The sequence below is a fragment of the Triturus cristatus genome, chromosome 4_1, assembly GCF_964204655.1.
Source record: "Triturus cristatus chromosome 4_1, aTriCri1.1, whole genome shotgun sequence".
Lineage (NCBI taxonomy): Eukaryota > Metazoa > Chordata > Amphibia > Caudata > Salamandridae > Triturus > Triturus cristatus.
In genome coordinates this window covers 202,584,370-202,596,588 of record NC_140585.1, presented here as the reverse complement: position 1 = coordinate 202,596,588, position 12,219 = coordinate 202,584,370, and the positions used below count along the sequence as shown (strand labels likewise).

The following is a 12,219-nucleotide window of genomic DNA, read 5'->3' as shown; positions in this document are numbered from 1 at the left end:
CACATTGTTTAAAAAAAATCATAAATATTAAGGTAATCTATTTGTCGGGGTTACTTACAGTTGCAGGCATCCTCCCTCTGTGCAGATACTGAACCCCAAAACAATATAAGGAATGCCATCATCCAAGACCTGTAAACTATTTGCTGGGATGGCTACGCCTTAGTCTCAACGGGCAGGGCGACCAACTTTCATTCGCCCTTAGCGAATACAAGTGCTTCCAGAAACTCTCTCAAATGCTGGAGATTTTCGATTAGTTGCCAGCAGTTATTCAAATCCATCTCCAATAGTCACATATTTATTGGCTCTCTTGCATGAATCTCAAATGAGCATCATAGTGCCTACATCGGAGAGGAAGGAATTAGGAGCTCATAAGCACTAACTAGATCAACAAGCGCACGTCAGATGGGCATTAAACAGATTTTTCAGTTTGTCTCAATCTGGCTAAATATATTTGTGGGTGTTTATGTTGAATCACCGCTACATAATATAAATTCAACTTGACAAAACAGAAAAATATTTACCAAATATTGTCAACCATTTCGGGACATATTGGGGGCGCCACCGGAGTATCACTTTTTTTGACATTATGGTAGTGCAAGCCTCACAATCATATCAATGAGTTGACGCAAATCCAATCTGCGTAGCTTTGCATGGCCTCATAGATATGGAATAAGACAAAGCAGCGCAAGTCACTGCCTTGCCTTACTCTGCGTCCAGGAGGCAATTTAGGAGTGTTGCAGTGGGTTTTCCCATGCAGCACCCATGGATTTTGACGCTGCCCCCGATTTACGTAATTACGGAAACCTGGGAAAGCGTCAACACCTAACACCTCCCCAGAGCAGAAGTAATGTGGAGAAATATTTTTATTTTTCCTCTCTTTTTTTCTCTTTCTATGCGTGCTGCAGCACACATGGAAAGAGGGGTACGCCTCTCAGGATAGTTTTTGTGCCCCTTACTACAAAAAAACAATCCTTCCTGCAACAGAGGCACCCTTGCGCCAAGATGCAAAGCTGCATGTGTTGGCGCTAGGCAGCAAGGTCTTACTGCGCTGCAGGGACTGGGGTACAATTTTCTGCCAAGCATTAACTTAGTCACCGTTGCATCATAGTGCAAAGGTGCCTCCATTGCAGGAAGGATTATGTTTGTGCAGGAAGTTGCATCTTCCTGCACAAAAACAAACCAGAGAGGCATTTACCTCTTTCGATGTGTGCTGCAGAATGCAGCACACATGGAAATTGAAAAAAACTGAGGACAAATAAAAATAGTTCCCTTTGTTATGCCTGCTCTCGGGAGATGTAAGATTCTTGTGCTGCCCCAGGTTTACTTATTAATGTAAATCTGAGCAGCGTCAAAATTCATTGGTGCTGCATAGGAAAATATACTGCAACACCTATGGAATGCCTCCTTGATGCAGAGTAAGACAAGGCAGCAACTTGTGCTGCTTTGTCTTGCTCCATATTGATAAGACCATGCAAAGCCTCACAGTAGGTCTTTGCATCGCCTCATAGATATGATTGAGAGGTTTGTGCCGTCGAAGCGTAAAACAAAATGATACCCTGGTGACGTAAGCCTCTCATAAATAATCTCCTGGATATTTAGCCGAACAAAGGCAAATATAACTGTATTCAGAAACGTGTGACCAATAGAGCAAATTTTGGACTTTGCAAATTCCTCTTTCTCAGCCCCTCAAACACTCAGAAATACCTGAAACTTCTTCAATGAATGCTTAGTCACAGCTATGGGGACAACATGACTTTTTCTCCTCCGCAAAAAGAACTATTGATGGACAGAATGCAGAACAATGTCATACATTCACCCCAGTACAGAGATCTGGGCCTAAATCCATTGTTTTTTTGATCACCATGCCATTCCAGTTTGGACCCAGCCATATGCAAATCAGTCTTGACCCTGTGCCCAATGGGAACAGTCCAGCCCAAACTGCCAGGCCAGGTCCTCCCTGGACTGGAAACAAGCATCCTAGGACTGGTTTCGGGGTTTCACCCCTCTTCAGCCAGGATAGCTTGATTCCAGTGGCATGGAGAGCACGGGACACACGTCTGAGCATACCCGTCCCACTCGGGGTGACAAATGCAAAAAGAACTATTGATGGACAGAATGCAGAACAATGTCATACATTCACCCCAGTACAGAGATCTGGGCCTAAATCCATAGTTTTTTTGCTCACCATGCCATTCCAGTTTGGACCCAGTCTTATGCAAATCAGTCTTGACCCTGTGCCCAATGGGAACAGTCCAGCCTGAACTACCAGGCCAGGTCTAAACTGGGGTGGCATGGTGAGCAAAAGAATGATGGATTTAACCAAGATCTCTTGACTGGGACAATTGTGTGTCTTTTGCTTTCTCGCCCTAAGTGCGCCGGGTATGCCCAGACGTGGGTCCCGGGCTCACTGTGCCACTGGAATCATGCTATCCTGGCTGAAGAGGAGTGAAATCCCAAAACCGGTCCTAGGATGCTTGTTTCCGGTCCAGGGAGGACCTGGCTTGGCAGTTCAGGCTGGACTGTTCCCATAAGGCACAGGGTCAAGACTGATTTGCAAATGGCCAGGTCTAAACTGGGGTGGCATGGTGAGCAAAAGAATGATGGATTAACCCAGATCTCCTGACTGGGGTGAATATTTTGATTTGTTCTGCATTCCATCCATCAATTGTGTGCCTTTTGCTTTCTCACCCTAAGTGCGCCGGGTATGCCCAGACGTGGGTCCCGGGCTCACTGTGCCACTGGAATCAAGGTATCCTGGCTGAAAAGGGGTGAAACCCCAAAACCGGTCCGAAGACGCTTGTTTCCGGTCCAGGTAGGACCTGGCTTGGCAGATCGGGCTGGACTGTTCCCATGAGGCAAAGGGTCAAGACTGATTTGCATATGGCCCGGTCTAAACTGGGGTGGCATGGTGAGCAAAAGAATGATGGATTTAACCCAGATCTTTTGACTGGGGTGAATGTTTTGATTTGTTCTGCATTCCGTCCATCAATTGTGTGTCTTTTTCTTTTTCTCCTCCGCAAACTTTAAATGCAACCCCTTGGCTGTAGGGTTTAGACATAATACACACACCAGTTCTCAGTGATTGATGACTTTCACCCTTCATGTTGAAATAGATTTGAATTTGTGCTGAAGTATACTCATAAAGGACAAGGTAGCACGAACCGAATACAGGGAGAGGTTTAACACTATACTACTGGTGGTTGGGGCAACATAATTAAAGAGCCGTATCATTGTTAATGAATGTCTTTTTGTCTTTTTCAGACTGTGTGGCACTGATTGAGTCCTCTGAAACGTATAGGAATCTTGGTGTCAATGCCATAAACATGAAAACAAGCACCAACCAAAATAGTGTCTCTCAGAGATAAGGAGATATCTTCACTGTCATCTTAAAAAAAGTGTGATTTGTATGATTAATTTTTCAAAGAGACAATCGCCTAATCAAAGTGAACTGACTCTACAATATGATCACGTATAAACAGAATAAAAATGCTGTCTTTGAAATTGTGTTTATTTGTAAATATAAGGACACTTTCTCTAGATACATAAATAACCATTTGAATATACATCTCTGCCTACTAAAATGGTTTGTTAGTAAATTGAAGCACTGTGAATTTGAATTTGACCTTTAAAAATCTGTCTTTTTAAAACTAAAGTACTGTGAACTTGAATCAGATTTCTCAGCACGCTGAATGCTCATCACATTAGGACGCTCTGAGTCTTGTTCTGATTGGATTAGCGGAATCAATCACACATAAGGGCAGAGCTAGCAAGAGCTCTGGAGCCCTTAAAACAGACGAGCAGCGGGCATGTCGCTGGAGCACCAAAGGAAAGCCCATCTGCACCTGTCCACGTCCGTCCGGGGCCAGTTACTATGTCAGAACCTGGTTTATACATCTGAGGAATTAAAACTCCTCTCTTCACGAAGTAAGTCATTGGAATCCTAAGTGGAGCATAGACTTTAATTGCTAGCTCTCTATAATGCCTCCTTTAACATGACCATAACAAAGCAGAACCCAAACCATATTACAGCCTCCATCAATAGCACAGCCTCCACTCCCACCCTACATAACACCAACAGTCTCACCATTATACATCTTAACACGTGATACATGGCCAAACATCACTTAAAGATATTCCATCTATTAAGCACAGGATCACAGTATATTCTGCTAATGCCTGAGACACGGGTAGCGGATAAAGCCACACCAGACATATCAGCAGCTTTGCCAGAAAACTACTATGTTTTCAATTCAAATAAATCATCAGGGAATAAGGGGGACGAGTTGTTGCCGTAATCAAAAGACATCTGACATTCACTAAACTTACCCCATTAGAAATCACATCAGTTGATACCATTATAATCAAACTAGACTCTTTCAACGCCTCGATGGTGTGTGTCCTTATGTAGGCCGCCAGATCACATGCAGGAATTTCCTCAATGCCTGGCTAACAACATATCCTCACTGATTATTGGCCAAATGAGTAGAAGGGGTGCAAGACTCCTGGGATCTGACAAGCATGCTACACAATCTTAACCTTACCCAATAAATATTTGATCTGGCTCACAGTAAAGGCCACACCCTGGCCCAGATTTCGTCCATCAATCTCACCATATTCAATCTCTCCATAACTCAGCATATGTGGTTGGATCACCATTTAATTAGGTTCACTCTAGATGAGCCTGCCCAACCCAAAATCACCACTCACCCAGAGATTAACTAAAGAAACTGGAACCATATTAATATGAACTCCTTCCACAACACTTTGTCATCTATTATACCCTTTTAACGGAAAACCTGGAATGATTGAGGAAGCAATATCAGACTGGCAAACAACAGCCAGCAATAATACATGCTCCGTTTCAAAGAACACAATACCATGATTTGACCAAATGGTTGTCGCAAGATTTAAAAGACAGCCAAACTAAAACAGCGCCAGGCAGAACAGAAATGGAGGAAAACATAGTGACAAGGACATGTTTGTTCAAAACATGAGAAACTATAAAAATGCTATTCTGCAGCCTTAAACTCGAGAAATAAAGCAAAAGTCAATTTTGCGCTATCTAATCCGGATAGAGTATCACTATCAGTGATCTCCACACAAACATTTTGCAATTACCTAAATACATTCTTTGTAGACAAAACAAAGGAGATAAAAGATACCATCCCAGACAGAACATTAGATTTAATGACTACACCCGAAAATAGAAATTCCTTTTTCTCTCACACCTTTTCCCCGCATCACTCAAGACCATCTCATGGAACTAATGATAAAAGTTACATCTCAATCAGGAAAAGATGTATGCCCCCCACAGAAATTGTTCTATCCCTTCTGAATCAATCCTTACTTCAGGTTTGTGTTCCCCAATCCTTTAAAGAGGTTGTGATGATCCCACTCCAGGAAAAATAAATTAGGTTAAGACCCTATATTGTTTAAAAACTACAAACCCATCTCCCTGCTTCCCTGCCTATCGAAAATCTTAGAGGCACATGTGGTGATTGCTTATGCTCCTTCCTAGAGGATTCTAAATTTATTGATCCCAGCCAAGCAGGATCCAGCCCCATTCACTCAACTGAATCAGTCATTCTATCTATGATAGATGACATGAGAGAACAAGCGGATGGAGGCAGTACTCAGGCACTGGTACTGCTAGATCTCTCAGCGGCCATTGATATGGTAGATCATGCAATTTTAGTTTACCGAATCAAGGCCACAGGCATACAAAGGGTCACTCACTTTGCCTCTCCCCTTACTGCTCAGCCAAGCCCATTTGAGGTGTGGAGTACCACAGGGCTCTTTGCTAGCCTCATATCTTTTCAATCTATATTATATTTGTGCACTGGTACATACCCTCCGGCAAAAGAAGACACAAATCTGCAACTATCCTGACGATATACAGCTAATCTTTACCATTGACAATATGTCGGAATAATGGGAAGCTGTACAAAACTTCATGCTATACATCAGAGACTGAATGAAAGATAATCAACTAAAGCGTAACTCTTATAAGACAAAGATCGTTGTCATTTATAACAAGCTCAACCGGTGGGCATCCAAATTGATGAAAATCTATCCATAAATTCAGATGGGAGCAGTAACTTCATCATACTTCCTTCAACTTAAGAAAATCAGAAAAATTAGGAACTTTTTCTATTTGGAAGCAATTATCCAAATCATCACTGGTCCAGTTCTATCAAGAATTGATTATGCAAATGCCCTCTACCTGGGACTTCCAATAAGCCTCCACCACAGACTTCACATGGTCAAAAAACAGGCAGCTAGACTGGTCTTTCAACAACCAAGGCACTGTCACATCAAACCACCGATGAAGAAACCACATTGGCTCAATGGACCATCTTTAAAACAGGGTTTATTATCTATAGATCTCTCCATAAAAAACCAGAAAGTTTATATCCTCAAGAATCCAAAGATGTACCCCGAGCGCAGTCTCGGATCAGCCCACTTTCACCTTTTAATGGTTCCAAGATTAAAGCTGAAAAGGTTGGAAGGAGCAAGATTCTCAGTGTTAGGTCCCCATTTTTGGGACTCAATTGCTATTGAAATTAGACTAGAAGCAAACTTTATAACGTTCAGGAAGCTGCTGAAAACCTGGCTGTTCTCACTCGCTTACTGTTACTAACCTGAGCAGAAGTTGCCTTCTTTACCATAACGTTAAGAAATCTATGGTGAACATCCGCATTACAAGATTGATATAACATAACGTGTCCCCTTGCAGGAGAAGGTGAACAACTATTGTGAAAATGATAGAATGTACACTTTGGCACATTTTCTAGCATCATTAATATAGTAGCGGGAGTTTAGCACAATGCCTGGTGTCACCTTGCAAAAGTAGGTGAACAACCAGAAAATTACAAAATTGCAGGTTTGTGGGCATTCAGATATGTAAATATATCTCGCAGGTAGTCTTACCCTGAAACAAACACAGACTTAGTCTTCCTAAAGACAGAAGGAGTTCCCTTTAAAGTGTGTGTGGGAAAGGCAGGGAAACATCCATATGTTTGATAGGGAAATAGAAGAACAGGTTCATCAAGTGTGACAGTAAAGAATTCCCTTATTTGCAAGGAGCTAAATCTCCGAGCCCCATTAATATTGCACCAGCGCTAAACGTATGCTGGCGCAATCTGTATTACAGAGGGGGCTGCACAAATTTGTGCTGCCTCTTTGTGATACCAAAGTGCACTAGGGGCCCAAAAAGGGGCCTATCTAGTTATTTCCAAGGCTTAGTCTCTGCTGAGGGGCAAGTTTACAATCAGAGTTTACAGACTCTATACCCAATTCACACAAGTGTCTCCTCAATAACTGTTCTGCAAGCAGCAATTGTCTGTTCCAGCTTCATTGAATTATGTTTAGTGTACCTTTCCAATCAAAGGTTGGACATATGAATACAGATCATAATGATTCAACATTTTAGGGCAGGGGTGATAAGTTGGACATCCAACAGGTTGCCCATAGTAAGCACTTTTCTTATTGTTTCATACCATTGAAATACATTAACTATCCCATTAAGTAGCACAGACTCCTTTTTCCAATATAAATAACAGGAAGGTTAGGGTAATTTTACATTCTACCAAAAGATCTCTCTGGATGTATGAGCACTGCAAAAAACCCAAGGTTTCTAATTAAAGCTTTATGCAAACTGGTTGGATGGGACAAAACTACCAAGTTAAGACCGTAAAGATGGAGGCAGAGTCAGATGTTTAGTCAAGGTGCTCCCCACCAGCCCATCTAATATCCTGCACCAATCCTTGCCATCGTGCTTTCTACTACATTGAAATTGCCTTGTGAGGTCCCTGCCACTGCAGAAAATCTGCCCAAGCACTATGGTGCCGGACCTTTGCCAGCTATGGCTGCGAGACTGGTAGGCCAACAAAGGAGACAGAGCCCGAAGGCCTATCTGCGTGGCTGGCCTACCGGTTACAGGGGCCTTTGAGGCTGGCAGTCATCGAACCTGTGTCCCCTTCCTGTTTTTGAATGTGTTAGCACCAAAGTGAAATTGGTGTTAAAAAACAAACCTCATTCCAATTGCAAAACATTCATTCATACCCTTGCAATGCGGTATTAGGGATGGATGCCCTTAACACGCCCCTTCCTAATACCGTCTGGCAAAACCCAAATTGTGATTCGGTAACAAGTTCCTGAGTTGCAATTTGGGCTTTGTACATCCTAAAGTGCATTTTTCCCTTTTGCAAACTGCCCAATTTGCAGCAAAAGGAAAATAGCTTTGTACATGTGGCCCTAGGTCTTCTGTGAGGTTACATGTAGGTGACATTACCAAATTCTACCATTTGCAGGCTGTGTGGTGCTTCACCAGTTGTGACATCCGTACCAGGAGCAGAATTCCCTCCTGACTGGGATGGGGTTTCGGCCAACATCACTGGGCCTATAAGAATATGGCTGCACCGATCTCCTGCAGGGGGCATGGACCTCTGCCTCAATGGAAGGATTCACTCTGGCTGCATGTTGAAATTAAATACACACAAATACAACAATTGATGATTATGTACATATATGAAAATAGCTATGTAGTACAATATACTATGCATCTAAGATTGAAACATAAACAAGGTAAAGTACATGAGCCAGTTATAATTCACATTCATATCACAGGTAGAGGATAGGCAATTGTTACTCAACATGAAAATGGAACTTTGATTCTGGGCCATGTAGTATGATTGAGTAAATGAATCGCTCTGTTGGGTCACAGAACTACAGCCCCCAAGAGCCCTTGCTCCACATGATGCTGCTTCCTGCACCTGGAGGCACTTATCTTTGGCTGCGAGGCCGTGCTGCGTGGAACCCTTGAACCGCTGTTTTGGGGCACGGAACTACAGCCCACAAGAGCCGTTGCTCCACCAGACTCTGCTTCCTGCGCCCGGAGGTGCTCTCTTCGGCCACAAGGCCCCACTGCGCAGGACCGTGAACCGCTGTGTTGGGGCACAGAACTACAGCCCCCAAGAGCCGTTGCTCCACCTGATGCTGCTTCTTGTGCCCGGAGGTGCTTAACTTCGGCCATGAGGCCCAGCTGCGCGGCGCACGCCCGGGCAAAACCTGGGTCAAGGGTGTGGTCGTCTTTGCCCGTCATTGCCAGGAAGAGGCAGGGCAGGGCCATTTCCCTTGGCCTTGTGGACTGTGGTGACAGCCATGAGTTGTTCAAATTTTTCAGCACTGGCTTTTAAATGTTATGTTATGTTATGTTATGTTATGTTATATACACTTGTGGCGCGCACAGATACTCCAGAGAGTGTCCCGGCGCGAGCCAGACAATGATCAACACAGCCACAGATAAGGAGACTAGAACAGGAGGGTTTTCAGATTCTTTTTAAAAATCGCAGGGTCTTTGATACCCCTCAAAGTCAATGGCAGAGCAATTCCAAGCCTGCGCCGCCAGCCAGGAAAAAGAACAGCTGCCCAGTCTTAGGAGCTTAAATTGGGGAGTCTCTGCCAGAAGTTGAGAAGACGAACGCAGCTGTCTTACCGGGGTGTAGAAAACCAACCTGTTCTGTAAATAAATAGGACCCAACCCATACAGGGCTTTATGAGCGATGGATAAGATTTAAAATTTTATACGGTCCTTGACAGGAAGCCAATGCAACGATCGCAAGTGTAAACGCACACTACATCTGCTTGAAAGGCCCAGCAGAAGACGGGCGGCAGCATTTTGAATCACCTGTAATTTATCCAACAGGTAACCCGGAATGCCAGCATACAATGCATTGGCATAATCAAGGCACAAAAAGATTAGCACACAAACCATAGTCTCCTTCTCAGCCTTGGGCAGAAGAGGAAGGAACTTCATCAAAGACCTAAGAGTGCAGAAGCAGGAGCCCGTTAACTTCTTTACCTGCGAGGAAAAAATCAGGTTCTCACTGAACCAGACCCCAAGGTTCTTGACAGAATCACCCTTAGAACAAGGAAGTGGAAAACCAGGGGGACATAGTCTCCTTCTGAAGTCATCAGGGAAGGCACCATACAAGAGGATCTCCGATTTCTCCTCGTTGCATTTAAGCTGAGCCTGAGCGAGCCACCGAAAAACCGAGGAAAGACAATGTTGAGCAGGAAGGACAGAGTCCTCGTCCCGTCCCCAGGAAAAACAGCAATTAGGTGTCATCCGCGTAGGCCATCACCTTAGCCCCCAAGGTTTCGGCCAGATAAACAAGCGGAGTAACATAGATGTTAAAAAGGAGGGGACTAAGGGATGACCCCTGTGGAACACCAGTGGCCACTATCCGTGAAGCCAAAGCACACGGAGGAAGCCACACCTGCTGAGAACGGCCCTCTAAGAAAGACCTAATCCAGCCCCACACAGACCCAGAAATTTCAATCTCTCGGAGGCGATTGAGAAGCAAGGCATGAGGCACCGTATCGAAGGCCGCCGAGAGGTCCAGCATAACCAGCGCTGCCCTCCCACCGGCATCAAGGCACTCTCTAATCACCACAGACACCTCCAGTAAGGCAGACTCAGTACTAAAAGCCACCCGAAACCCTGATTGTGCCGGATGGAGCAGGCCAGAGGCCTCCACATATTCCGTAAGCTGATTGGTGACCACCTTTTCCCAAACCTTGGCCAGGCTAGGAAGCAACAAAATAGGACGATAATTTCCAGGGGAAAAAGGGTCCAAAGATGGTTTCTTAAGAAGGGGAAGAATTTTAGCTTGCTTCCAAGATGTTGGAACGCAGGCCTCCCGTAATGACATATTAATGATCTGATTGACCTCCGGATTAACACACTCCGCGAAGGAAGCAAAAAGTCTGGCCGCACAGGGATCTGTGGGCGAGCCTGATTTTAAGGCCATCAAAATTTTATGGGAGGTAGAAAGATCAACCACAGAAAAGGAAGAAAAATTGTAGGAAGACTCAGCTGACAGAAAAACAGGGGTACAGGGGACAGATGTGAGAGTGTTGATGGCAAAAGTGGCTTGAATGTCCAAAATGATGTCCTGAAAAAACCTGGACAGTATATTACACCAATCCTCTGTAACAGGAGCGGGGTGCACCAAAGCTAATGGAGACATAAAACTTTTCACAATTGAAAAGATTTCTTTGGAGTTATTATTCGCCTGGTCAATACGTGATGTAAAGTATTGACTTTTAGCCACCGCAATCGCTGCATAATAGCTCTTTTGTTTAATTCTCAACGTGAGCTTTGCCAAGGGGCAATAGCCACTAGAGCGCCAGGCCCTCTCCAACACTTTACACTCATGTTTCCTGGTTTTCAGCTAAGGCAGGAACCAAGGTTTAGAAGGCGATTCCCTGGTAAGCTTGGATGGGCGGGGCAACGAAAGTAAGGACACTGCATCAGCAATCCACCTCGTAAACCTGGCCACACACCCCGTAAGATCCTGCTGGCGAGGGGGCCTAGAAGCATCCAGGGAAATCTTAAACTGCAAAGGATAGATTTCAGTAAACGTCGGAGGACGGGTAGAGCGCAAAGACTGAACTGGCCATCCTGTGAAGTCTTACTGTGTGAACTGGGCACCTAGCTTTCCTTTAAAGTATTATCATAGCAGACACAAGACACTTGCAGTGCCACGTGGACATTGTCACTGTGGGACTTGGCCCTTTTTGTAGGGTCATCCTAGAACTTTTTGCCTTCCTCCTGGTATCTTTTCTGACCTGGTGTTGGTGGTTTTAGGACTCTGGGCACTTTATCACTGCTGCTCAATGTAAAGTGCATTTGCTCTCTTTGGTAAACATGGTAAGATTGATCTACACCTGTTTGGCATATTTAATTTACCTATCAGTCCCTGAAGTGGTATCTCATATACCCGGGTACAGTAAATTAAATGCTACTGATGGGTTTACAGCACTGCTTGCACCACCCACCAAAGTAGCCTTTAAGACCTGTCTCAGGGCTCAGCCATTGCTGGGCCTGCGCGCGCAGTTTACTGCCGCTGTGACGTAGCACATAGAGTGGGTGCCATGTCTGTGACTCGCCTTTTACCACAGATCAGTCTCCCCTAAGGTAGGCCCTAGCTGACCCTATGGGCAGGGTGCGCTGTAGGTAAAAGGTAGGACATGTGCCTTAACTGTGTGGCATGTCCTGGTAGTGACAAACAGTCATTTTGGTTTCTCACTACTGTGAGGCTACCCGGAGAGGAGCAGCATGGCCAAGTTTGGAATAGGGGTAATAAATGCTGCGTAATGGTGTTTGCAGATTTATTATCACTGTATTAGAAATGCCACTGTTAGAATTAGGCA

General features: G+C 44.5%; 1 protein-coding gene across 3 annotated transcripts in view; it reads left to right on the top strand.

The window, feature by feature from the left end:
* Positions 1–3,563, top strand: part of LOC146854038 (galactose-specific lectin nattectin-like) — a 167,673-nt gene extending 164,110 nt beyond the window's left edge. For all 3 annotated transcript variants that reach the window (XM_085650485.1, XM_085650486.1, XM_085650484.1), the window contains exon 7: positions 3,262–3,563. In XM_085650485.1, the coding sequence (XP_085506611.1) occupies positions 3,262–3,280 (19 nt within the window). In that variant the 3' untranslated portion in view covers positions 3,281–3,563. The remainder of the gene's footprint in view (positions 1–3,261) is intronic.
* Positions 3,564–12,219: the final 8,656 nt, after the last annotated feature.